The sequence below is a fragment of the Oratosquilla oratoria genome, chromosome 26 (genome assembly GCF_046742065.1).
Source record: "Oratosquilla oratoria isolate Oo_2021 chromosome 26, ASM4674206v1, whole genome shotgun sequence".
In the NCBI taxonomy this organism is placed as follows: Eukaryota; Metazoa; Arthropoda; class Malacostraca; order Stomatopoda; family Squillidae; genus Oratosquilla; species Oratosquilla oratoria.
This window is the reverse complement of record NC_134802.1, coordinates 44,564,873-44,591,483: the sequence shown is the minus strand read 5'-3', so window position 1 is coordinate 44,591,483 and position 26,611 is coordinate 44,564,873. Positions and strand designations below refer to the sequence as shown.

At 38.8% G+C, this 26,611-nt stretch overlaps 2 protein-coding genes across 7 annotated transcripts in view; both read right to left on the bottom strand.

The window, feature by feature from the left end:
* ecd (ecdysoneless cell cycle regulator) overlaps positions 1–9,784 on the bottom strand; it is a 356,876-nt gene extending 347,092 nt beyond the window's left edge. The window contains exons 1-3 of one of the 3 annotated variants that reach the window (XM_076209645.1): positions 9,700–9,784; positions 6,438–6,671; positions 1,097–1,214 (exon numbers count right to left, since the gene is read on the bottom strand). In XM_076209645.1, coding sequence (XP_076065760.1) covers positions 1,097–1,214; positions 6,438–6,666 — 347 coding nt within the window. In that variant the 5' untranslated portion in view covers positions 6,667–6,671; positions 9,700–9,784. Of the gene's footprint in view, positions 1–1,096; positions 1,215–6,437; positions 6,672–8,954; positions 9,070–9,488; positions 9,625–9,699 lie in introns of those variants that run through there. The other 2 variants (XM_076209644.1, XM_076209646.1) reach the window with 2 other exon arrangements.
* A 2,689-nt stretch (positions 9,785–12,473) lies between these two features.
* Positions 12,474–26,611, bottom strand: LOC143039507 (bifunctional peptidase and (3S)-lysyl hydroxylase Jmjd7-like). 4 transcript variants are annotated; one of them, XM_076209641.1, is made up of 8 exons: positions 26,529–26,611; positions 26,112–26,309; positions 21,224–21,324; positions 19,828–19,902; positions 19,554–19,707; positions 19,291–19,444; positions 17,795–17,951; positions 12,474–12,910 (listed from the first exon to the last, which is right to left on the bottom strand). In XM_076209641.1, exons 3-8 carry the CDS (start codon positions 21,300–21,302, stop codon positions 12,495–12,497), a joined length of 1,035 nt encoding a protein of 344 aa, XP_076065756.1. In that variant the 5' UTR covers positions 21,303–21,324; positions 26,112–26,309; positions 26,529–26,611; the 3' UTR covers positions 12,474–12,494. The 4 variants fall into 4 exon arrangements, with proteins under 4 accessions (XP_076065756.1, XP_076065754.1, XP_076065757.1 ...); XM_076209639.1 differs by lacking the exon at positions 26,529–26,611 and having other exon boundaries at positions 26,112–26,500; XM_076209642.1 differs by lacking the exons at positions 26,112–26,309; positions 26,529–26,611 and adding an exon at positions 25,863–25,934.

The window sequence follows — 26,611 nt, the reverse complement described above, 5'->3', positions numbered from 1 at the left end:
ATCACATGAAAATGACAAGAACAGTTTACTCATGCATCTCACTACATCACACGAGCACAACCAACTGAATGCAACCAAAAACCACACCAGCAGCATACTACTCATTCATATACAACAATCTACCAGTTGTACCACACAATACAGCCATACAAAAAACATTCACACTCAGACCACAAAACAAGCTCTTCAAGACAGACCACCAAACTTATTATTTCACCAAACCCTGTGACATCAGCCCAACAGAAAAATCCCTCCCATGAGAAGCAAGAGCTACATTAGCACTCTTGTATTTGGGACACCATCCACCACAAAAATATTAATAGTTTAAAACAGGACTGGCAACAGAATCAATCTGCCCTAGGTACAACCATCACACAGAAGACACTGAGCACATCATCTTATACTGCCCCGTGCTAACTATTCCTAGACAACACATTACTTCTTCCTTGACTGACCTATGGGCCTTTTTGGTGGCTGTTACCAGTTACCTAGGGGCCATGAGTCTCTTGCAAAAGAGACCTGGGGCAACAGATTAATTGACTGATTCACTTATGCCTGTGTTATTCAGTGAGTATATATTGATTCAGTTTAATATCATGAACTCCTCCTAGGCTAGGACAGTGCCCCTTACAGAGGATTTTGTAGCATAGAATTTAATGAACCATGACCTTGGTCCAACTTGCTGGCAGCAGGGTTCAAACTGCTGTCACCTTGACATCTGTCACAAGTAACAACGCTCTAACCTGCTCCGCCACCATGCATCTATCTCGCTAAAAGCCTTTATTTTCAACTTGTGCCCCGTTACCCACATACTAAGGTGACTAGGCATTCTCATCCGTTTAACTCATTCCAACTTTGATCATGTGAAAACTGTACCACATACTAATTCAATCTGAAATATAGGCCAAGATCAATCATGACCTCAAGCCTATTGTTGTTTGCAGATGACAATGCTTGCCAAAGTCTCAAGGTAGACTGATGCAGCTAGTGACAATTTGGGGACAAGCTTTTCAATTACAAATATGCACGTATGCATGCATCTGTGTATGTGTATATGTATGTATATATGTATGTACTTATTTATCTAAAAACTTACCTTACAACAAGTCCAGGATAGTCCTTGGTGAGAGTGTTGAGAAGGAAAACAATGAACCATTCATCATCTAACAAGTCCCCAACTGTGGTCTGCCCTCCAATATGGGCAGGTAGAGGCCCTAGGGGATAATAAAACAATTATGAAACATATCATTCTCAAACAGGAGCCACATGCTTCTTTATCAACAACATATTCTTTCTGGTTAGAAAGTGACACACAAAAAGTTACTACAATGCCAAAAAGGTCTTCAGTTAATAATTATCACACTATCAGTTGTCTTGCTACATTGCTTCTGACCCAGGGCAGTGGGCAAGATGCAGGGATGACACATCATCCAGGAGGAGCCAAGATAAGAGGGAGGGAGGGGGTGAATGGAAGTGGAGTATGTGGGGATGGAATGGGTGGGAGTGGATTTTATGTCTGTCTTTTGGTTACCTCCCTTGTTAGGGGGAAAAAGCTGTTGGTATATGTATGTATGTATGTAACAGTTGGACAGGTACCAGTGCAAGTGGTGGTCCTTCAAGATGGACATCAGACAGAATCATCTCCCTGTTGCCCATCTCCAAAACCCATACACACTCTCACCTTCATCTGAAGGTAGAGCCCCAAGGGGCTGACATTTGGTTTCCAGACTGAGCCAAGGATCTGTCTCTACCAATTTTGATTGTATTTCCTCCAGCTTTTCACATAAATACAGCTGACAAACAGTAACTATTCTCCTCCAACTACTACTACTACTATGTAAAAGTAATGTAGAAACAATCCTACACTAATATAACATGGACACTAGTCCAACATCTCTTCCCAGAGAGGTCTATAGGAAGGCCTCAGGACCAATACCTGGCACTGTAGGGCTGCAAGTTTCAAGTTGGTGGAATTTAAAGCAACAATTATTATTAATATTAATCAATTTGATATAAAAAGGGAGGTACAGTGATGGTGGACTGGCTGGTAAGGTTGTTTAATGTTTGTCTAAAAGAGGGTAGAATGACAGAGGACCGGAGGAGTGCCTGTATAGTTCCACTTTACAAGAGAGAGGGGGACAAGTGTGCGTGTAGTAGTTTCAGAGGGATCAGTTTGTTAAGTGTAGTTGGGAAGGCTTATGGGAGTTTTGATTGAATGGATTAGGAGAGGAACAGAGGGTGTAATTGGTGAGGAACAGTGTGGGTTTAGGAAAGGTAGAGATTGTGTGGATCAGATATTTGTGTCAAGGCAGATATATGAGAAAGCTTTAGGAAAAGGTAAGGATGTTTTTTGGGTCTTTATGGATTTGGAAAAGGCTTATGACAGGGTAGACAGGAAGGAACTTTGGGAGGTATTGCAGATATATGGGATAGGAGGAAAGCTGAAGAGCAATCAAGAGTTTTTATGACAGTAGTACAGCCTGTGTTAAAATTAGAGATGAAGAGAGCGAGTGGTTTAAGATAAAGGTGGTACTTCGCCAGGTATGTGTTATGCTTTGGCTGTTCAATTTATACATGGATGGGGTGGTATGAGAGGTAAATGCAAGGGTAATGGGCCGGGGACTGGAGACGGTTACAGAAAATGGAGAAAAAAAAAAAAAAAAAAAAAAAAAAAATGAGATAAACCAGTTGTTGTCTGTTGATGACACTGCACTTGTAGCAGGATCAGAGGAGGGATTAAGAAAGTTAGTGACGGAGTTTAGGAAGGTGTGTGAAAGAAGGAAGTTGAGGATAAATGTGGGTAAAAGGTGATGAGATATACAAGGGGAGAGGATGGCAGCAAGTTGGAAGTGAGTATTAAGGGAGAGAGACTGGAGGAAGTGGATAACTTTAGATGCTTAGGTGCAAATGTGGCAGGAAAGGGAGTGGAGGTGGAGGTACAATGTAAACTGAGAGAAGCAAGTAAATGCCTCAGGGGATTAAAAAGTGTAATGAGAAATAGACATTTGGGAATGGATCCTAAGAGGCAATTATATGAAGGAGTGATTGTGCCAACAGCATTCTATGGGGCAGAAACATGAAACATCAGAGAGGAAGAATTTAAATGCGTTTGAGATGAAATGCCTGAGAAGTATGGTACGGGTTATTAGGCTGGATAGAGTGAGAAATGAGGAGGTGAGGAGGACAGCGGGGATGGAAAGGGAGTTGGGAGATAGGGTTGTTGAAAGAGTATTGGAATGGTTTGGACACATGGAAAAAACAAGTGAAGAAAGATTAATAAAAGAGGTGTGGAAGGCAGAGGTGGAGGGAGTGAACATGAGAGGGTAACCAAAGATGAGATGGATGGATGGGGTAAAAGGGGCATTGGGAAAGGGGGGAATGTCTGTTGAATGAAGGAAGGGAAAAGACATAAGATAGGGGTGAATGGAGAATGGTTGTGTATGGATGATGCTGTGATGCATGGAAGGGAGTGGGTGGGGGATAGAAGGGGGGTAAAGGAGCATGTGTGAATGGTATTTTGATGCAGCCCAAAGGGATTTCTCCCTGTCTTCTCTTTTTCTGCATGAGGGGACAAAGAGGGGGTCGCTGATTAAGTGAAGCAGCCTTGCTGTGGATATGCTGTGTCTTGCTACATTGCTTCTGAACCAGGGCAATGGATGAGCTGCAGAGATAACCTGTCATCCAGGAGGAGCCGTATGTATTAATCAATGAGAGAGATAATGTACTAATGTTTATGGACATACTCTAGAAAATATTGGAGAAAATTAAAATAACCTCATATGAAAATTTTTCCTCTTGTGAGACAGCGATGATCCTTATTCTTGACCACAAAACTGAGACCAACAATGGGCAACTGCTCTCTCCCTACTAATATAACCCAGTGACGTAGAAACAGTCCCACACTAATACAACATTGACTATATTCTAAAGTTTCTTCCCATCTGCTATGGGGTTGTGGGTTTCAAGTTAAATTCAAGACAATAATTATCATATACCACAATTATGTTGTCCTTATCAAAAGTATACATAAACAAGCATGAAACATATGTATGTACTTTGAGGCTTAACCCCTTCCATACGGTGCCGCACACGTAGGCGTCATGGGGAGCGAGTGTATTCGCGAGGCTGCCATATCGGCGTCTTGATTATATTTATTGTAGTCGCCCCTCCATAATGACATTCTTTTGTAATCGCATTTTCTATGGTTATCAAAATTCACGGGTGAAGAGAGAACGATCGATATAAGCGGTGACTATATTTTATGATGCGAGTATTATTACGACACGTCGTACGGCTGGCATTGGCTGCTGCCACCGAGATCTAAGTCCATGACGCCTACGTGTGCGGCACCGTATGGAAGGGGTTAAGGGGGTACGCGACACCTGGGGGGGTGAATTTGGTCAAGATATGGCATTTTTCAAAACTGTGTTCAAAATGTTCGTATACCACTTAGAAATAAATCCCGACAAATAATTTTCCAGCCGCGCGCAATTTAAAGGTCCTGGGTGAGGATTAAAGGGACAGATTTAAAGGCGCAACCCACACTAGAAGGAGGCGTGCCACTTAGGACCTTCAGGCGCAGCGAATAACGTTGAAATTTGATTGAATTTACACTCGCCCAGTGTATCAAAGGCCAATACGATTGTGGAGGGGAAGGGAGGAAGGTGGAGGGAGAATATTTCGCCAACTTTGTGCGAAACTAAGCGTTAGTTACCGGCTAACTCTGAAAAGGGAAGTACGCATGTCTCATGAGCTCTCATTGCAATCTATTACTTTAGCTAGTACATATTACTCTTTAGTACAGTCATCATGGGTAGCAAAAAGAACAAAAGAACATCACAATGACAAAAAACAGCAGTTAAAGATGGCAAGCAGTCAAAGACGACTAAAGATCTCACCACCTCTCACTCCACCACCGCCCTCACCTGCACCTCTGTGACGGTGACAGAGGTAAAGGACAACATTAGACTAAACAATTCAAAGAGGAAGATTAAATCCAAAGAAGAAAGCAAGAGGAAAAAGATCAAGGCTATACAGGAAGAAGAAAGAAGAAGGGACATCATATGATGCTGGAGGGGGTGCCCTACCAACATAGATTGGCGAGGGGAATCTGATGAGGAAAGAGAAGGTGCCCACTACTGGAAAATAAACCTCTTTCCAATGATTTAGATACCCTGAAGACCCCCAGCAGAGAGGTTTCATATGAAGAAACCGCCAATGGTGCAAAAAAGCAAATTATATGATGTTGTCGTCTGTGCGTCGTCACTACTGTGACATACTTATACTTTAGTTTTTCAGTATTTAAAGTACTTATAATTAAAATATGTTGATAATTTTTACTGTACTTACTTATTATATAATAAGAATTAAGCCATGAAAAAATCAGTCAAATTGGTGAAACTATAAGCAAGTTACAGATATATTCATATTTCAAGTTGCCATATCTCCGTTCGATATTTTTCTACTTTTTTTTAATCATAAAAAATCTAATATACATTAGATTTAAATGAAACTTACAGGGAATATTACTTTTAGTAACTGCTAGGGCCGATCGTTCGAATATTTTGAATAGGATGAAAGAGTTCGGAGTAATAATGGAAACAAGAGCAAAAAAAATTGTATTTTTCACGATTTTTGCCAGCCATTAAAATTGAAATGCCTGTATGCAAAAGTATAAAGGAAATTGTTCAATTACTCAATGACCGGCCCTAGGTGTGCCTACTGACTAATCATAGCCAAAATATAAAACAAATTGGTCCATGTATTATGGTGCTGTGCACTTTTAAATGTCGCTACTGGTATACGTACATGTGTACATGTGTACATATGTACATGTGTACATACATAATTCTGCTTCACCTAAAATGTAAGCAATATGGATACCTATTTACCTGAGAAGTTTCAGCTCTTTACTCTAAATATTTTAGAAAATGACCTCCAGGTGTCGCGTACCCCCTTAATAGCCATATCAAATAAGCCACAAAAGTTTCTGCTACAGAACAATTTGAACATGGAGGGTCATCATGAAGCAAGTGCCTCTATGTGGTCCCATTCTTTTCATGAGACAAAAATACCATTTCTCATCCCTACCAGGAAGCCAACCAAACAGTCCCAAGGCAAAGTCTGGAGTCTCATTTATGAGATTTAAGTGTCTAGCCAGAGAATCACTTTTTTACGAAATGTTGAGATGCTTTTATACAGCTGACCCAGATGCCACAAATTAATCAACATTTTGGGAAGAGAAGTTTCCTTCATCAGAATTAACTCATCCAGCATTATCCATAATAAATACAGCAAGATGAAAATGTCACAAACAAGTTAATTTGTGAAGACAGGAAGATCTTCCTTCAGTTGAATAAAATCTTTAGGCACTAGTCACAATAAACATGTAAGACACCTCATGAATGAGTTGCCTACGAAAATGTTAAATGACTCACCTGAATCATCTTCCCCTTCACATGCTTCCTTCACAGATAACATAAACTGATCCTTGTTCCACAAATAGTTATGAGTATACTTGGCCACATGAGCTAAATAGGAATTCACCAAGTCTTCCAGTTCAATGCTGCTGGTTATAATTTCCCCTTTGGAGTTGTGAGGAAACAGCCAGTAATATATGGTGTCCTCAACAGAGGGGGCCATATTATTGAAGTTCTTAGAAGCCATTGTGCCTGTAAAAGAATTTGAACCAGTTAATTAATTATATAATGATTTCAAATTATTTTCAAGTCAGGTGTGAAAAGCCCCCACAGACAAAAATAAATCAGTGAAATCAATGAGTCAATCAAATCAGCCATCCTGAGTCCACTGCTGAACAAAGGCCTCCTTCAGAGCATTCCATGATTCACACGACCACACCAACCTCTGCCACGTCACTCTTGCAAAATTCTCTATCTCATCTCTCCACCTTCTGTCTGATCTCCCTCTTCCACGCTGAGTGGACGCCATGAGATGGGAAGTGTGGAATCAGTGAATTAATATATATATTTACAACAATAACTGTTGCTTTCACAGCAACTGGCAAAATTCCTTGGACCCTTCTATGGATCTTTCCAGGGAGAAACTTTAGACTGTCTGTGTTGTATTAGTGTGGAACTGTTTTTATGTCCCCAGCTTGAAGTGGTCCATCAGCACCTTCACCTTTAACCCATTCAACTCCGATGACAAGATGTCTTGTCATTTGGTCAAATAAAACAAAAAATCATAATAAAACAACAAAATGTTTGATGATCAAACAGCACCAGAAAAATATGACGTCATCAGTCCTCCTCCTTGAGGAGGACTGACGACGTCATATTTTTCTGGTGCTGTTTGATCATCAAACATTTTGTTGTTTTATTATGATTTTTTGTTTTATTTGACCAAATGACAAGACATCTTGTCATCGGAGTTTCTCGAGGAGGACTGACGACGTCATATTTTTCTGGTGCTGTTTGATCATCAAACATTTTGTTGTTTTATTATGATTTTTTGTTTTATTTGACCAAATGACAAGACATCTTGTCATCGGAGTTGAATGGGTTAACCCTGTGCAGCCCTCAAAGTACAGCACTAAGTCTCTAGACTTGGTTCAAGATTTCTATTATTTCGCCACACCTTTTTTCTCATAAAGATCTGACAACCAACAAGTACACCTACTAGCTGGTGACAAAGAAACTGCCTACACATTCACATACCACATACTGTAGTCTAAAGTTTCCTTCTAGAGTTTTATGGGATCATCTGAGGACCACCACCAATTACCACTGCCCTACAAGTCATGGACACAAGAAGCAACAATTGAATGACACCATGATCATCACCTATGGCTATGTCTATGCAAAGAAAATTAATCTATACCATTCTAGATATATGAAAAATAAAATCTTGGAAGAATAAATACCTCCTTTCAAAAGAGTATATCCCAAGTTTCTTTTGCCCTTTCTTAAATCCTATAAGTTCCAATTTATTAATTTGCCTTCCTATTGTACTGCCTCTATTACAGATATATCCAGCCAACAGAGTAAGGGTTATACTAGATTGTAACATTCAAAACATGACCTAATGAAAGTTATTTAAACATTTTCTTATCAAGCAAGTACCAGAGATGAATAAAAATGTCTGGTAATAGCCAGAATAAAAATGTATCACCATCAAGTATGAAAGGGATGCCATGGAAATGAAGAGGAAAGCCTCAAGGCAGCCAGAATGTTTGGAATTTTCTTGCAAACCAAGCATTCGCAATGGATGCCTTTTGGAGAATAATCCTCATTATCTCATTCCAACAAGCAACACTCAAAAATAAAGTATATCATAATGTACTTGTATGTTACTTTCCTATTCATTAATCCTAAATCTCTATTAGCCTTGTCTGTTTGTTTTTTTGCTTCAAAGCACTAATTGGAAAATCTTCCATTAAGGTCTTTATCCACTATTGTATCTACATCATTTGATATTATTTCCTTCAAGTAAACAATCTGTTGCTCCAGGTCTTACATGCAGAAAAACATGGCTTTCAGATAATTGGCAACACCCACTAGACTAGCCCATAAGTCTTTCAAGGAAGAACTATTGTGTTGTTTTTTTCAGTATAACTAGGGTGGGGCAGTGTAAGATAAGGCGTGCAGTATCATCTGAGGGATGGTTGCATCTGAGGCAGTTTTATTTCCTTTCCTATAAACAAAAGATTTCATCTTTTTTCACTTAAGATATATCCTTCTTCTAATTAAGTTACTTTCAATATAGAATAACTACAAATAATAATAGATCCAATGTTTATGGAAAAACATGAAGCAATTAAGATGAAAAGTACAGTGGAGGCACCTGAAGGGTATTAGCATCAAGGATAAAGTCCCACTTGCCAGAACATCAGAAAGAACTTGTTAATGATATAAAAATCTTAAGGACACATATACCATCCCTAAACATATAGTATCACTAATTTGTATCTATGTGCCTTGCATGAGAGAACATACAAATTTCCTATCCTTTCCTTCAATCACAATGACACTTTCCAGTCAATAGTTATCTATATACAGGTAACAGGGTCATTCAATCAATCTGTTGCTTCAGGTCTCTCTTGCAAAAGACCCACAGCTCTTAGGTAACTTTCAACAGCACCCAGACTGGCCCATAAATCAATCAAGGAAGATATACTGAGCTCATGTCTGGGTGTGGCTCAAATCAATTGATAAGAGGGAAAACACATTTGATTAGAGAAGTCAATCTGATTAGTTTAAGTAATGGCCTTTATAGGGGGATGGAGGAAATTAAGCCTTCAGATACAAGGCTATGTTGGTCGAGTTTAATTAAACTAGTCCCTGTAATGAGAGGAGATTGACAAAGGAAATCCACACAGCTTCTATGGCTTCACAGAAGTCATGCTGAATATGAAAAATTAACATAATTACACGTTATGAAAAATGTCTCTATATCATCATTTGCCTCTAATCGCTATTACTGTTCGTTTTATCACTGAGAAATAGCCAACAGAATTTGCATTTCCTCACCTTTCAACACCATACATGTAAACACAAATGACGACTAACAGATCATCCCGCCCACTTTTAAGACAAAGAGTGGAGCTATACAATTATTTTGAAAATTCAAAAAATGACTTAACGGCTGCACGACCTTAAAAGAATCACACCAGTATTTCCTATTCTTGTGACTATGTCGTATCTTATATGATAAAATTAATGTATGTTCTTGGAGGATTACCTGCCACCAATCCCTCAGTCCTTTATGATGCCCGCCGTACCCTTATATGTAAACAATTGCGGCAACGTTTGCAGACGATAGACCGATATAAGAAAGTGCAGGGTAACAATACAAAAGAGCTTTCTTATATAAATGTTTGAAATATTATTTTTCCAGAAAGAATTATTTTTATTAATTCTTTACTATTTCAAATGTTTGAATAACGTCTTCTAGTTTTGTTTTTATTGCAACAAACGATATGCTTTTAATTCATCTATGCACGTGGTCGCAGTTTGCATCTTAGATATTTTTTCCTATTCCATGCAAAACAATTATATGCAGTAGGGAAGGACACTATTTAGATTTGTTATATTGTATTTTAGGTACTTTTAGCTGTCGCCAAGCAATTTTAGTAATTAGGGAAACTCTGGACATGAATGGGTTAAGATATCATTGCAGTTCTGGTTGTAGCATAGACCGTTATATCCTTGATATGAACATAAAATCAAACTAATGAACAAAGGCATTGCATTTTAAGTCAGCGTAACCCATGAGGAAGTCTAGACGTACGCAGCCTTCCGCAATGTAGGATTGCTTACAAAATATTAATAAGAAATACAACGTGCTTTCGACCTTCTATTAGGATGGTGGTCATGAAATCGATTCAAATGTGTATTCAGTAAATTCAGGAAAGTTCATGATCAGTATAATGTGTCATGTTAGATCTTGCAACTTCTAAACGAGTTTCACCATGACCTTGGATCACGTGGTGGGCGCTTGAACTGCCCAATCTGTGCTTTCATAAATGATGGCCCCATAATGATTCCACTACTTACAATTCCATTAATCTTCAATTTTAACAAATGGAAACTTTAAGCGTCTGATACATCTACTGGGAGTCATTACGTTTGTTTATGAAAATATTTGGAAGTGAGCTTTTTATAAGTTTCCCATCTAATATTTTACTATTCACATTTGATTATTAGATGTCATCAATTGGCCTGGTCATTTAAATATTGTTACAGGTGACAAATCCTGCCCTGCAGACGCCTGACCAAATTTCAAGGTTTCAATTCCCCAATACTTGTTCAAATTGAGTTCCATTCAAGGTCTGTCTGCAGTTCCTGCCATGTTACTAGTACCCGGAACAGGCACGTGAACTCTCTCCCAAATTAATTAGGGAAGTCTGAGTGCCTCTAAGCACTTAGGAGAGGGGCCTTTCACTTCTACAGCCAAGTGCTGCAGACCCGATGGATGTGCATCAGTGTGCCTTTGTCCTGCAGAATATTAAACAACATTCTGTATGTGTTAGTGGTCCAACTTGTGGAGATTTGTACCTTTTCCTAACCAGCCACTAAAATGAGATAATTCACCTTTCAGACTAGTTAATAAAGTTGGCAGCAACCTTATTTGTGGTCTATCAGTCTATTTACCAAGTGCCTCTTGCCTCTTCCCCCATATAAAGGAGGTAGCCAGTCAAGATATGCAGCCACCCCCCCCACCCATCACACTCCCATACATTTTTTTTATTTTTTATGGTCATCTCTAACTCCCACCCACTGATTGGGTCAGAAGCAATGCAGCAAGACAACATATCCACAGCAGGGCCTCATTGCCTCATTTTCATTTTGGGTACCAACTATATAAATTTTATAGTCAGTATCTTAGGGATTTTAGTAACTTCCCTATGGACCGGAGTCATATAATATTCCTTTATGAATGAAGACTAGTCTCCACTCAAAAGAAAATGCTGTTCAATTTTAATTTTCACTATCCTACCAATCTGCTACCCTCCATAAATTATTTCTCTCTTTTACCACTTTTGTAACTCCACCTTTGTGGTGTAATACCGTCCCTGCTCCTAACAAAATATACAATACTTACTAGCATACAAAAGGGTGTTCTTATCTGCTCCATGAATTTCATTAGAGGATGAGGAAGGGAGGTTTGCCATATAATGAAGTGGTGGTGGTAAACCAACCCTTGCTGCATTGCCTCTGACCCAGAGAGTATATATGTGGGGGATGGGAACAACCCTTCATTCTTCATTCACAAGGTGCTAAGATTTGAAGGACAACAAATGGGTTTTTGGATGTGTGTGGGAAATGGATGTAGAGTGGGTATATGCTTTGACTCGACTACCCTTCTTATGAGAGGGAAAAGGTTTGTATTATTTTAATATTGGGTGGTGAGCTAGGCATATTAATAATTGTCTTGGGCATGATTTACCAGCTGAACTAATTTATGGGGGAGTTTGGTGTCTGCATTGTATTAGTGTGGGATTGTTTCTGCGTCACCTACTTACAGAAGTAGTGGGAGCGGACCTGTTCCCAGTTGTCAGCTCTCCTTATGTGAAAACTGGAAATAATGTAACAAGAAACACTTTGGGTCCAGTCCAGAGGCCGAGTGTCAGCTTAGGGTTCCAGATGAAGGCGAGGGTGTTGATGGGTTTTGAAGAGAGGGAAATGGTTCTTCCTAAAGTACGTCTCTTATGACCACTAATTACAGACACTTATTGTTGGTCCTTTGACATCATACACTGATACCAAATGGTGGTATTCTGAATTTCTTTTTGACAATATGTTGTAAATTATCCTACCCAAAGCTCTAAACCAAGATATACCAATAATGTATACAATTTAATAATGTTCTAATCTTAATTTATGGCCATACAAAACTCTCACCAATAATCCATTTTTTTTTCCCAATTCATACAAACATATTAGACTACATTGTTTTCTTTGGCTCTCCCTGATTAAAAGGATTGGAAATGTTACAAGGAATGAAATTGTACATCATAGTTATCTCCTTTATTATCACAGTTCTTTCCAGGTAAGATTTTGTAAAAATTTGTAATACGTATATTTTATATCAAATTCCATATCATACCAATAATTTACAGCTATACATCCATGTGACTGTTGCACATGGTGATACCACAAAGATGGTAGGTATAAAGCATCCCCTGCATGGACTCTGCAAATTATAGGATTAGCCTTTTTATACTGCGGGTAAGTGTGAAGATCTGGTTGAAGTGGATCAATAACCACCCAAGGCACTAGTCCAGTCTCTTTATCTTCTTCAATAATAAATTGTCCAGGTTCAATTTCTTTATATCTTCCAGCAGGAAACTTCTTGTATGGTATCCATGGTGTGTCCGTTGGAGGCAAAAGTATAAAGTCTTTGAAGCCTTTCACTACACAGTATATGTTTTCATAATGGTCTTTGTGCACTGAAAATATAAAGAAAGTGATCAGTTTTCATGAATTAATACATACATATACCAAAGGCTTTTTCCCCCTTATAGGGGAGGCAGCCGAAAAATAAAGGCATAAAAACCAATCCCACCCATTCCATCCTAATCATACTCCACTCCCCTCCACCCTCTTATCTTGGCACATCCTGGATGACAGGTCATCCCTGCATCTTGCCCACTGCCCTGGGTCAGAAGCTGTGGTGGGGGGAAAGAATACTGCCACCAAGTCTTCCCACTTGAATCGTAAGAGGCGACAAAAACAGGACAGGGATTAGGACTAGGCATCCTTCTCCCTGTAGCCCCACAGGGGACATTCCTAAAAAAGTAAAGGCATAAGAGGGTCTAGGAATTAATAATAAGGGTAATTATTGAGACATGCTTGTGGCCCTATGAGATGGATATTGTATTGGAGAGAATCATCTCCTCACTGTTCATCTACAAAACCTATCAATACCCTTAATTCTGTATCTATAAGGGATCTGTACTTAGTTTATCAACCATTCCAAAGTTGCAGACTGTTCTTTTCCCATGTCTATAACCTCTAGCTAGTCAGGAAAAGCACCATGAATTCTCTATTAGTGCAAAGCTTCACTCATTTGAGTTTTCTCAAGTACAAATAAGCATTGTACCAATAACGGCTTCATCCTCACGTAGTGCTTTTCCTAACTTACTTGTCACCAGCTCCCTTTCTCGTTCAACCTCTAGCTTCCCACAGGTTTCTGTTCAACATCCTACTCTTTTCTTCATACTCATAAATTACCTATTTGACTACACATTTCCTATACACTTTAATGCTGATAACACTACATCTTTCTATGTAATTTTCCAGACATCTTTCTTAAACTGAGCTCCATTCTTCTACAAGCATCACTGCAGAACACCCGATTTCTGACCTTGTTATCATACCTGACTGAGGAAGAGAAGATCTGGTGTCATTCACTACCACCAAGACTCAATTTCTTGACCATCATATTCAACACAATCTTCCATAGAGCTATACCATTTCCTATGAAAATACACAATTTTTCCTTCTGACACCCTAAATATTCTTGGAAGATCCTTTACAAGTAAACTCAGCCGGTGTAAGGTAAATGCTAGGCAAAGTAAGATTATATATTCTGTGTCTTCTGAGTGGTATGAGAAACTGGGAAACAAAAAGAAACTCTAATAACCATCTATAAACAGTTTATAAGATCCAACCTAGAATATGCCACTACAGCATGATTCCCCACAATTAGCAAATTGAACATAAACAATTTATAAACACCCTAGAATGGAACACCAAGAGTCATAACAGGATGCACCAAAACCATCTCTATAGGACACCTACTTACAGAAACCAAAATCTTCCCAATAAGGGAGTGAGGTCAGTACTTATAGGTGAAGGTGTCATCAGTTTTCCAATTTCTATGGTGAACTTATGTATACTTACCCTTTCCAATAGAATATAAATCCTAAAAAAGAATTATCATTCCCACATAGGGAAGATAGTGTAGTGAACACAGTGAATATATATACATATACCAAAGGCTTTTTTCCCCCTTTATAAGGGAGGTATCCAAAAAACAAAGGCATAAAAACCACTCCCACCCATTCCATCTCTATCACACTCCACTCCCCTCCACCCTCTTCCCTCCCTCTTATCTTGGTATTTCCTGGATGACGGGTCATCCCTGCATCTTGTCCACAGCCCTGGGTCAGAAGTAGTGTTGCAAGACACAGCAGTGAATACATACATACATATACCAAAGGATTTTTTCCCCTTACATGGGGGGTAGCCAAAAAGAAAAAGGCATAGAAACCACTCCTATAATTGGACATGTAAGACACTCTTTCCACATCAATCAGCTAGGCAGGAAATGAAAGATAAGAGTCTTCGTAACAACTTGGTCAAGTCATGTTTCATCTAACTCTCATCTCTGTTCTCTAAAGAATTTTTTAATTTGAGTAATGAAAAGATGACGTAAAAGTTCTGTTTCGATAAATAAAAAAAAATAAAAAATTGGTTACAGTTTCTTTTATTTCACACTGACCAAATTAAAACATGCTTATTTTCCCTTGCAAATGCCACAAGAATGACTGAAATTGGTCAAATAGAACTAGAGATATTACTTAATAAAAAACAAAAATACGAATTTTACAGGAGAGGGTATTTAAATATGTGCAATGCGTGACACCATTTTTAAAAGGCCCTAGCCGCATAGTCACCCATGACACACTCTATTTGCTTACGCTTTCTTTCAGAATGCTCTCTCTCATGGAAATGGTCTCATTTTTTGAGGTTTGCCTGCTGTTTGTGTGTATAAGGTACTGGAGAAATAATCGTATTCGTGTGTGGGTGGCTAAGAAGCGATCTTCTAATTGTTGACAGGAAATTGAGGGATTACAGAGATAATGGCTTGTGGCGTGATTTAGAGGGTGGGAAAAGTTGCCAGATATCTTAATATACACAATTTAGTACCCAAAACAGAAATGGCTATCGAGATTTTGAATTTATATCAATATACAGATTGTTTATTCAATGGGGCTGCCAGAGGCTGCCAATATTTTATCTATTTTACTTTGTATAAAAAGTTAGAATCAAAATACAGCTAACTTGGTAGGTGTGTTGCCATCATAGAGATATTTTTGAAATGTTTAACAAAAAATTTTTAATGTGCCAGATATTTTTGACTGATCACAGGGATAACCCCCATAATGCATCAAATGGAAATGACAAGGACACAATTCTACATCAGAACCCTAAACAACACACACTTCACAATACATCTCACAAGCATCACCAACTGAAAGCAACAAAAAGACTACATCTACCACAACCTATCACTGAAACCACACAAAACATCCACACAGAAATACATTCACACCCAGATAACTAAACAAGTCCTTCAAGAAAGATCACCAAACTCAATAGGCCTACTCCAACAACAATTCCCAGATATAAGTCTCACAGAGAAAGTCCTCCCACACCAGACGTGAACCACACTAGAATACCTGCATTCAGGATGCCATCCATAGTTAAGGCAGTACCAACACAGAATGGGCCTGGCCATGAATTCAAACTGCCCCAAATGCAACTACCACACAGAAGACACAGAACACCCACTACTACTATGCCCCACACTAATAATCCCCAGACAATAACAAAATATCTCATCTCTTAGTAACTTATGGTCCTGACTGGAGACTCTTTCCAGTTTCCTGGAGGCCATGGGTTTTCTACAAAAGAGACCAGGGGCAACTGACTGATTGATTGATTGAGTGGTATGCACAGCATGTGGTACTTAGAGCCAATCCAGTTCTGAGGATATTTAGTTTGGGTCATTGTTCTATGAGGGGTTCTGCGTCCTCTGTTTAGTGGTTGCATCTTGGGTAGTTTGAATCTGTGACCAGGCCAATTCTGTGTTGGTACTGTTTTAATATTGGATGATGTCCTGAATGGTTCTTGTCAGATTTGGGGGTGTTATTCCTGTGGGACTTGTCTGGAGGTTGTTATTGAAGTATTGATTTTGACAATCTATCTTGAAGGGCTTGTTTGGTAATCTGAGTGGGTATGTGTTTTTTAGTGGATGTTTTGTGTGGTATAGTTGATGCATTGTTATAGATGTTTGAGTAGTATGCTGCTGGTGTATGTTTCTGGTTGCACTGTGTTGGTGGCATTTGTGAAATGTAGTATGAAGGATATGGTGTTCAGGGTTCTACCAAACATTGAGATGGCAAGGAGATGAAGCTGTATCCAAGCCCCAGAGCAGATGTCAAATGAACACAACACTCCCCACATCCTCAAGGAGGTGCCAATTTCCAGACTGTGCCAGAGGGTCATACACTTAACCTCTTGAATACAATGATGCCTATGTACGTGTCATGAGCCATGAGTAGGGTATACGAGATGCCAATGTTGGCTTCCTGATTATGTTTATTTTGTAATTGTAGCTGAGTGACCCCTGTATTCTGTGAACAGACTTGATCACATTTTCTGTGACTTTATATTTATTCAGGGTGAAAGACAGCGAGTATAATAGCAGCAACTTTATATTTAGTAATGCATGTATTGTGATGCATCATCATGATATGATATGGTTTAACGTCACAAACTCCCCCTATCTGGAGGCTAGGACAGTGCCTCTTACAGAGGCCTTTGTAGCATGGAATTTAATGAACCATGCCCTTGGTTCAACTTCACTGGTGGCAGGACTTGAACTGCCATTCCCTCAACCTTCGCTGCAAGTAACAACACCCTAACCCACTAGGCCAGCAAGCTCCCTCATCATGCATCATCATACATAAGGCAACTTGATGTGCGTGCAAATATTTGATTCGTATTGAAGAGGTTAAACCCAATTGAGACTTCTGTCATCAAGCAACTCAAGGATGAAAGGTCATCCCCAGCCTCTGTCACACTGTTCAGGTTGAAGTAAATGGAGTGAGAAAATGTACTTTCATACCAAGACTTAATAGCTTGAGTTGGTTTACCCCAACATCTTCACAACATGGTAAAATCAATCAATCAATCACTCCATTGCCTTAGATCTTTAGTAGAAGACTCTTGGCTCCCAGGTAACTAGCAACAGCTATTGTATTAGCCCAAAATTCACTCAAGGAAGAAATAGTCTTGTCAAATATGATAACAAGAAATGAAAAGACATACATACATACATACATATACCAAGGCTTTTTCCCCCTTACAAGGGAGGTAGCCAAAAAGGGAAAGGCATAAAAACACTCCCACCCATTTCATCCCTACATACACTCCACACCCCCTCCCACCCTCCCTCTCATCTGAGCACCTCCTGGATGACGGGTCATCCCTGCACCCTGCCCACCGCCCTAAAAGACAAAAAAGAAAAAAATTATGCTTACTAGAGGTGACGGCCCTTTTATCTCCCATCCAGAAATTAACAGCATCCGGCTCCTTTCCCAAAGCTTCTGAAAACCACGAGATTTCTTCTGCTGTGTCTTCCATAATCTCCTGGAATTCATCTGTTAAATTCGAATTTTGCTTCTGTATGTAAAAAACCTGTTGAAAAATTGATTGTCACATTTTCTTCTATATGATGTCTATAAAATCAATATCAATCATCACTTGAAAATATAAGTAAGATAGAATCACCCATACAAAATTATACATACATTTAGTATATATATATACACACACACACCAGTGAAACAGTAAATGCCAGAACTATACACGAGTTCAAAACTAAACTGGACGTGGAGAGATATGAAAACGGGTCACAATGAGCATAGTTCCCATCCAGTAAAATACAACTAGGTAAATACTAGGTAAATACACCCTTATAAAAGGATGGCCCAGTCAAACACCCACTTCATACATACACTCATACATACATACATACATACATATACCAAAAGGCATTTTTCCCATATAAGGGTGGCCAACTAAATGTAAACACCCACCCTCCATCAATCACATACCAATCTTAAACCCATTTGTTGTACCTTCTAACTCAGCTTCTTGTGGATGGAGAGTCATCCTTGTCCCTCATCCACTGCTCAGGTTAGAGACAATGCAGCAGGAGCAAAAAAAAGTTGGTTTACTCCCCCCCTCCTTCAACCACTCAAAATTTAATTCACAGAGCAAATAAGAAAAAATTCCACTCTCCACTCGCCTATCTCTCTACCTCTCCTTTCCCTGTTTGACAAACATTCCTCTTGTATCCCCTTTCACCCTCTCCATCCACCTTATTCTCAGTCTTTCCCTAAGTTTACTCCATCCACCTCTACCCTTTTTGTTAGTCTTTCCTTACCCATTCTTTCCATGTACCCACATCATCCTGATATGATGATGATATGGTTTAACGTCACACACTCCCCCCTATCAGGAGGCTAGGACGATGCCCCTCACAGAGGGCTTTGTAGTATGGAATTTAATGAACCATGCCCTTGGTTCAACTTCGCTGGTGGCAGGATTCGAACTTCCCTCCCCTCGACCTTCACCGCAAGTAACAACGCCCAAACCCACTGATCCAGCGAGCTTCCTAATATCCTTTAATCATCCTAATAACATTATCCTAATATCCTTTAATCAATCCTATCTGTCACTTTATACACAATTAAAACCTATTTAACATCCTTCTCATTTCAACACCTCATATATGAAGTGTTATCACTGTCCCCTGCCACACTAGAGTTAAGGGCAATGCAGTGAGGTACTGTGAAGCAAGGCCCAACAACCTCATTTTTTCCATGTACCCAAATCACCTCAGCACTCACTATCTTCTCTGCCTAACATCTCTTTCCTCTCCTGTTTTCTGCTTCACCTCCACATTTTTCACTATATCCATTCTTGAGTATCATATTTCTCTAGTGTTTCAATATAATTCATAAATCCTTACTCCTTTTGTTTGAGATGGATCTTCCATTATGTCCAGGAAATCTTTAAATTTCATGCTTCGTTCCTCTGGCATAACAAAATATCCTTCATTGGGTGCATCTGCATATCCATTTGGGGTCACAGCCACAGTAACAGATTTCTCACCCAATTTATTTCTGCAATTAAACTTTTATATTTAGTAATTTAACATAAAATGTAACTAACAAGTACTAATGAACACTTTTTGTATGAGAATTTGTAATAGGTTTTTTATAAATGACTTACCGAAGATATTCAGAATCCCATTTCTTTATTGCAGGCCAAGACCGAAAGGCGCCTTTGAAAATAACTGGTCTATTGGGAGCAATCCAGTCTCTATAAAGCTCCAAAGGAGTGATTAAGTGGTTCAGTTCAGGTACAGCAGTGCAGAGGTAAAGATCTGTAGACCAAAATATAAAAAGTGATACAGAATAGAATCATTTAGCAATACATTCTACAGTATGAAAGCATGATCCCACATGATTATAGGCAGATTTACTATAACATTAATTTATCATACCTTTAGATTCTTCTGACAATTCTTCGCAACACATTCTAAGTTTACCAACTGGAGCTGGATTCATTAAGTTTCCATCTGATTGGAAATGAATTAATTAATGGGTCAATTAATCAATCAATCAGTCCATCACCCCATGGATGTCTCTCTTGCAGGAGAATCATAACCTTGAAATAACTTGCCTTGGTCACCAATTTGTAATGCTTGATTTTGTGATCTGAGTGGATATACATTTTTATAAGGACATATTGGCAGGTGTTGGGGGGCAGGTGATTGTAGATATCTGAGGAGAATGTTGTTATCTTTTCATTCAGTGGACTGTGTTTGTGTATTATAGTGGGAGGGATGGCTGGGCTTGAGGGCTCTTACAAGGAATTGTGTGCCCATCATTCTTATGTGCTTCTCTATGGAAATGAGTTTGGTTTCTAAGTGTAGATGTTCTATTGAGACTGTTTTAAGGCAGCCAGTCAATATTCTTAATGATTTACTTTGTGTTATTAGTAAGATGTCCTTGTTTTTATCTTAATTGTATAATACCTAACTGTTGTCATTATGAGTTATTTGTATAAAGTAGTAAATGTTTCTGCTGTCCAAGTCTTGCATTTGCCACTGTTCACAGTAAGTTCGGCTTTTTATTTGCCTTCACTGTCAGGTCTTCGATGTATGAGGTGAAGCTTGTGTCTATCAAAAGCATTTTAGGGATTTATCCAGTGAGAGAAATTGGCCATTTATAACTGCTGGGAGTTTCTTTGGTTCATGATAGTCAGAGATGTAACATCAATAATGACTTTTGGGGGGAAGTAGACATTCTGATTTGGCTCAGCCATAGTTCAAGGTTGTTGAGGTAAATATGTGTTTTTGGTTACGATCTTGTAGATAAAATGTTGGGCTAAATATCTGTTAGATTGTTTGTATAGATGAAAGCTTTGATATTATGCTCTAGGTTAGGTGTGGTGAATTCACTTGATAATAGGTACCTGCCAGTGGTGTCCTGCAACACCGATATCAGAATAATTTTGTTTCTACTATTTTCAAAACCCACCACAAACCTCACCTCTGTGTGGAGGTACACTTGGTCTCCATAACTGACCCAAGATCTATTGACTTCAAATGAATTTCTTCCAACTTTTTACATAAAGACAGCTGACAGACTGCTCACTTCCACACAGTACTACAAGCTACTGACACAGAAACTGTCCCAAACTATTACAACACAGAGAACAACCTGAAGTTTCTTCTCAGTAAGCTCTATGAGAGACCCCAAGGGCTGTTGCCAGTCAGTGTGGGGCTGTAGGTTTGTTATAGATTTGTAGTGAAACTTGAGGCATCAATCACTATTATTCAAGTCATGAAAAAGATTCTTCATATATTACAATACACTTAATTTGAGATAAAATACCTTTGTCCATAAATTTGGATTCTTCTTCCTCTGAAGAGGTAAGGTTGTTTTGGTTGTGAATTTCTTCATCTGTATTCATTAGGTCCCGCAGTAACTAATACCTGAAGAAGATGGTGCAGTTTAAAAAAAAAATATATACCATTAACATCTTAGTAAATTAGAGTACAAATGAGGAAAAAATTAAAGAAATCCATATTCACTTTATCAACAATGCTTATATATATATATATATATTATATATATATATATATATATATATATATGTATATACACATACCAAAGGCTTTTTTTTTCCCTACACGGGGGGTAGCCAAAAAGAATGCTAATAAAAGTCTTGTCTTTGAGTCTTTGACAAAACTTGTCTGAAAGAAGTTATACTGCTTATATATATACTAATATATACATATACATATATATAATTCTTGGGCACAGGTTCTCATGTAGACAATTTTGATTTAAGTCAACTGCACTAATAGCTTTGGCTATTTTGACATTCAATACCTTCAGTTTCAAGAATAACTTTTTACTCTCATAGTTCAAGGTTTGAACATAATCATTCATGATTTAAATATCATGCAATTGGGTGTAGTGATAGATGCTGATGGGTGCCAACAACTATGATAAATCTATGTAACAGTACAATAAACCTGTTGACACAAACACTGATTTTTTTTCCCTCTCTCAAAGGCTTGTTCAGGGTGAAAAGAACTATCACTATATATCTTGAGAGGTTGCTGTTGGCAAAGATCTGATGAAGAACAACATCTCCGGACAGACCTGTACTGCTTATAAAGTGAGGTTATGAGGAGATGTAGGATAGGTCATCAGGAGTCCTCATCCAAGGACTCCCAATTACCTTTTTTAGGGAGTTGCTAAATGTAAAGGAGGATGGGGAGAGAAAGTAGTTGCAGTGGGAAGCACTAAGAAAATGACAGTGATGAATAAGGAAAATGGAGGAGAAATAAGGAAAAATGAGGTGAAAGCAGTTACTAAACTGATGAGAGCAGGTAAAGCACCTGGGTTAGATGGATGTCATGTGGAGTGTAAAAAAGGGAGGTACAGTGATGGTGAACTGGCTGGTGAGGTTGTTTAATGTTTGTCTAAAAGAGTGTAGAGTATCAGAGGATTGGAGGAGTGCCTGTATAGTTCCTCTTTACAAAGGAAAAGGGGACAAATATGAGTGTGTTAGTTTCAGAGGGAACAGTTTGTTGAGTGTAGTTGGGAAGGCTTATGGGAGGGTTTTGATTGAGAGGATTAGGAGAGGAACAGAGGGAGTGATTGGTGAAGAACAGTGTGGACTTTAAGACAGGCAGGGGATGTGTGGGTCAGATTTTTGTGGTAAGGCAGATATGTGAGAAAGCTTTAGGTAAATGTAAGGATGTTTTTTAGGCCTTTATGGATTTGGAAAAGGTGTATGACAGGAACGTACTGTGGGAGGTATTGCAGATATATGGGATAGGAGGAAAGCTGTTAAGAGTAGTCAAGAGTTTTTATGAGAGCAGTAGAGTCAGTGTTAGAATTAGAAATGGAGAGAGTGAGTGGTTTAAGGTAAAGGTAGGACTTCGCCAGGGATGTGTTATGTCACCTTGGCTGTTCAGTTCATACATGAATGGGGTGGTGTAAGAGGTAAACGCAAGGGTAAGGAGCTGAGGATTGGAGATGGTTAAAGAAAATGGAGAAAAATAGGAGATAAGGCAGTTGTTGTTTGCTGACAACACTCCGCTTGTAGCAGGATCAGAAGAAGAATTAAGGAAGTTAGTGACAGAGTTTGGGAAGGTGGGCAAAAGAAGAAAGTTGAAGATAAATGTGGGTAAAAGTAAAGTGATTAGAAATAAAAGGGGAGAGAATGGCAGCAAATTGGAAGTGAGTATTAAGGGAGAGAGACTGGAGGAAGTAGCTAGCTTTAGATACTTCAGTGCGAATATGGCAGAAAAGGGAGGAGTGAAGGGGGAGGTAGAATGTAGATTATGAGAAGGAAGTAAATGCATTGGGGGATGAATGAGAAATAGACATTTGGGAATGGATGCTAAGAGGAGACTGTATGAAGGAATGATTGTGCCAACAGCAATGTACAGGGCAGAAACATGGAACATAAGAGAGGAGGAGCTTAAATATATTTGAGATGAAATGCCTGAGAAGTATGGTAGGGGTTACTAAGATAGAGTAAGAAATGAGGAGGAGAGCAGGAGTAGAAATGGGGTTGATGAAAAAGTATTGGGATGGTTTGGACATATGGATAGAATGAGTGAAGAAAGATTAGTAAAAGAGTTGTAGAATGCAGATGTGGTAGGAGTGAACATGAGGGGGCGACCAAAGACAAGATGGATAGATGAGGTAAAAGGAGCATTGGGAAAGAAGGGATGTCTGTTGAGGAAGGAAGGGAAAAGACAGAAGATAGGGGTGAGTGGAGAATGGTTGTGTAAGGATGATGCTGTGATGCATGGGAGTGGGTGGGGGATGGGGGGTGAGGGAGTATGCGTGAATGATATTTTGTCTTCTCTTTTTCTGCACAAGGGGAAGGAGAGGGGGGGTTTGCCGATCAAATGAAGCAGCCTTGCTATGGATATGCTGTGTCTTGCTACATTGCTACTGACCCAGGGCAGTGAGCAAGATGCAGGAAGGAGCCAAGAAAAGAGGGAGGGAAGGGTGATGAATGGAAGTGGAGTATGTGGGAATGAAATGGGTGGGAGTGGATCTATGCCTTTGACTTTGGCTACCTCCCTTGTAAGGGGGAAAAAGCCAGTGGTAGTTGTACATATGTATATAGAGTAGAACAATATTTTCTACATCTTAGGAGGAAAAGGGAAGTGTCATTTGTGTCTGGGAAGCTTGCATACATTTTTTACTTCCTGTTATCTGGAGTTGAAGGTTTGAAACACGTTTCGGAGAAAAGCCTGATAATGGGTATGGAAAAGGGTGGGGGATAGGTGCATATCTTGGTTGGCTACCTCCCTTATAAGGGGGAAAAAGCCTTTTGGTATATGGATAGTGTGTTAATGTTGTTGTGCTGCTGCTTTGATGATAGGTATTTTTCATTTAAATTTTCCAACTGCTTCACAAGTATACGGCGAGTTCATTTTTTTTAGCTTTTAGTGGTTTTTAATGTAATCCAAATTTGTTTGTTATTGTTTTCCCATAAATGTTTTCTATGTGTTTCCCAGTTTTATTTTGGTTGCTTTGTAATGTTTTTATGTGGTTGATGAGTATTTCTTTGTCTTGCTCCATGGAATTCAACTTGCTCCTTAGTTTATTTCATTTTTTTAAGAGAGTAGCTATTTCTTGTGTATAGCTGGAGTCATACTTTTTTCATGAAGCCTCTTGAAATATGTTTTTGTTAGCTTTCTGTATGGTCGTTGTGATCTAATTTACTGTCTTGTCTCTGGATAGAAATTGGTAAATGATAAAGGTATCAAAGTTATTTTGTATTTCTCTTTTTTTTTTCTTTCTTTTTCATGAAGAAAGATTATGAATGGATTCCCATGGAGAGAGGGTGAATATGTTATGTCTAGGAATGCTGTTTTTTAGCTGTGTTGAAAATAGTCTTGTCAGGTGTTAGCTGAGGTTTGTTTAGGTTGAGGAGCGGTTTTAGTATTTTGCTTCCTTTTTGGTCTCCTCTTTGTGTGTGTAGCTATACTGGGTGGTGTGCATTCATGTCAGATTGTTCTCTCTGGTGTATAGCTGTAGTTGTAGCTTCTACAAATATAACTTGCTGACACATACTGTATGTTTGATATATCAAATATGGATAAAATTTTGAAGCATCCATCCATGCACACAATATTTCTTTATATGGCATATGTGGGTGAGTAAAAAAAAATTATCTCTGTAAATAATTGCTGCAAGTTACCCATTATGATTTTAGCTGAATTTGCCTCTTAATTTTTATCCTTGATGGAAAAAACTAGGGCCTCTTTACACCCAGCTGAGCAATACATGCCAGGGCTTTCCCTCCAAATCAGATAATACACACCCTACTGACAGGTCTGGGGGCCTGGAGGGGGAGGGGGGGGGCAAAAGCCCTGGTTAGGTAACACACAGGTTAAGTTAGGTTAGGTTAGGTTAGATCAAGTCTCATTAGGTTAGGTTTATATCTAGTTAGGGTGAGGTGAAAAAACTCGATCTAGTTGCTTTCCTCTGCAGATCTGAACAATTCTCTCATAAATCAGTATTTTTGCTCGTTTCCTCCACCCAAAACCCAAATTTCCCTACTTGGTACCCTCAGGTGGCTGGGATAGGTAGTGGGATCGAATACAGTGCTTCCTAACAGAAATAACGAAAAAACTATTGGGGGGAAATCAAACTAGTCACATGTATGAACATTTTTAAATTTTTACCTCAAATACTTCCTTTACTAAATCAGTGGTATTTTAGGATCCCACTAAACTATTTTGTTATTATTAACTTCCGTTGCGCTCGAAATAAACTCATGACACGAGGAAGATCCTGCTACATTGACGGTCCTTTTATTAACTTTAAAAACTTAACATTGCTCAGGCTTGCAGTATCTGCAGGGCAGGATCAGAACAGTTAAGACTCTTTTTTCGATATGTAAGAGATATTTCAGCCTGCAGTCTTAACATAAGAATGAATGGACAAAAAATATATTCAGAATATTGACGGCACATCTCTTGCTTCGTACCAGACCTGGCCTCGGTTTCTTAACTGTGACAGTATCACTTCCTATTCACAGTGCTGTTTTGACCAATTGGCCGAAATGAAACGATACATAATACATTCATAGGTTAATTTGACCAATCATTGCTTACATGTATCAAAATGTGTAAGTAAACTCTGCACTGTATGATCTATGCTACATATAATTGTAATCTTAGTTAGATAAATACACGTACAATATGAAAAATACTAAATAACTTCCTTATTTACTTACGGCGAACTGAAGTGCTAGAAAAAGTTAAGCTTTGGTGCAGCCCTCCTGTATGAGTATATTTATCTTGTTCATGTGGTCCTCGTTCGCTTGTTCTGAGTTTTTACGTCTAATTCATTGACCTGTTCTAAACTTATGTTCTTCGTTCATAATTTTTACTTGTGGTGTTTTATTTTTTCCAATCCAACAAGAGCCCACTTCCTGTGTGTTAACGTGAATATAGCATAATGTAATAATTGTAGTATAAAATAAACGCAAATGGATGTACACAGATACACAGCCGTCCGGTGCGTTATATTGTAATATAAGCATCGCAAAGAATGATATTCCCTTTCCTCGGGCACACTCCCCTGAAATTACATAGGGGAATAGTGTGCCGTTACTTGAAGAAAAGTTGGTGCACATTGTTTGACAATCAACCTAAGATAACCCCACTAGGGATAAGGATGCAGAAGACAATTTGTCGGTGCGGTGATGTGTGGGTGTTATGTGTTGTATCAGAC

Coding starts and splice junctions, on each gene's coding strand:
- LOC143039507 (XM_076209641.1), bottom strand. CDS start 21,302: ATGAATACAGATGAAGAAATTCACAACCAAAACAACCTTACCTCTTCA. Junction 19,903..21,223: donor ATCCAAATTTATGGACAAAG/GTATTTTATCTC, acceptor ATTTCCAATCAG/ATGGAAACTTAATGAATCCA. Junction 17,952..19,290: donor ATCCATCTCAAACAAAAGGA/GTAAGGATTTAT, acceptor ATTTTTCAACAG/GTTTTTTACATACAGAAGCA.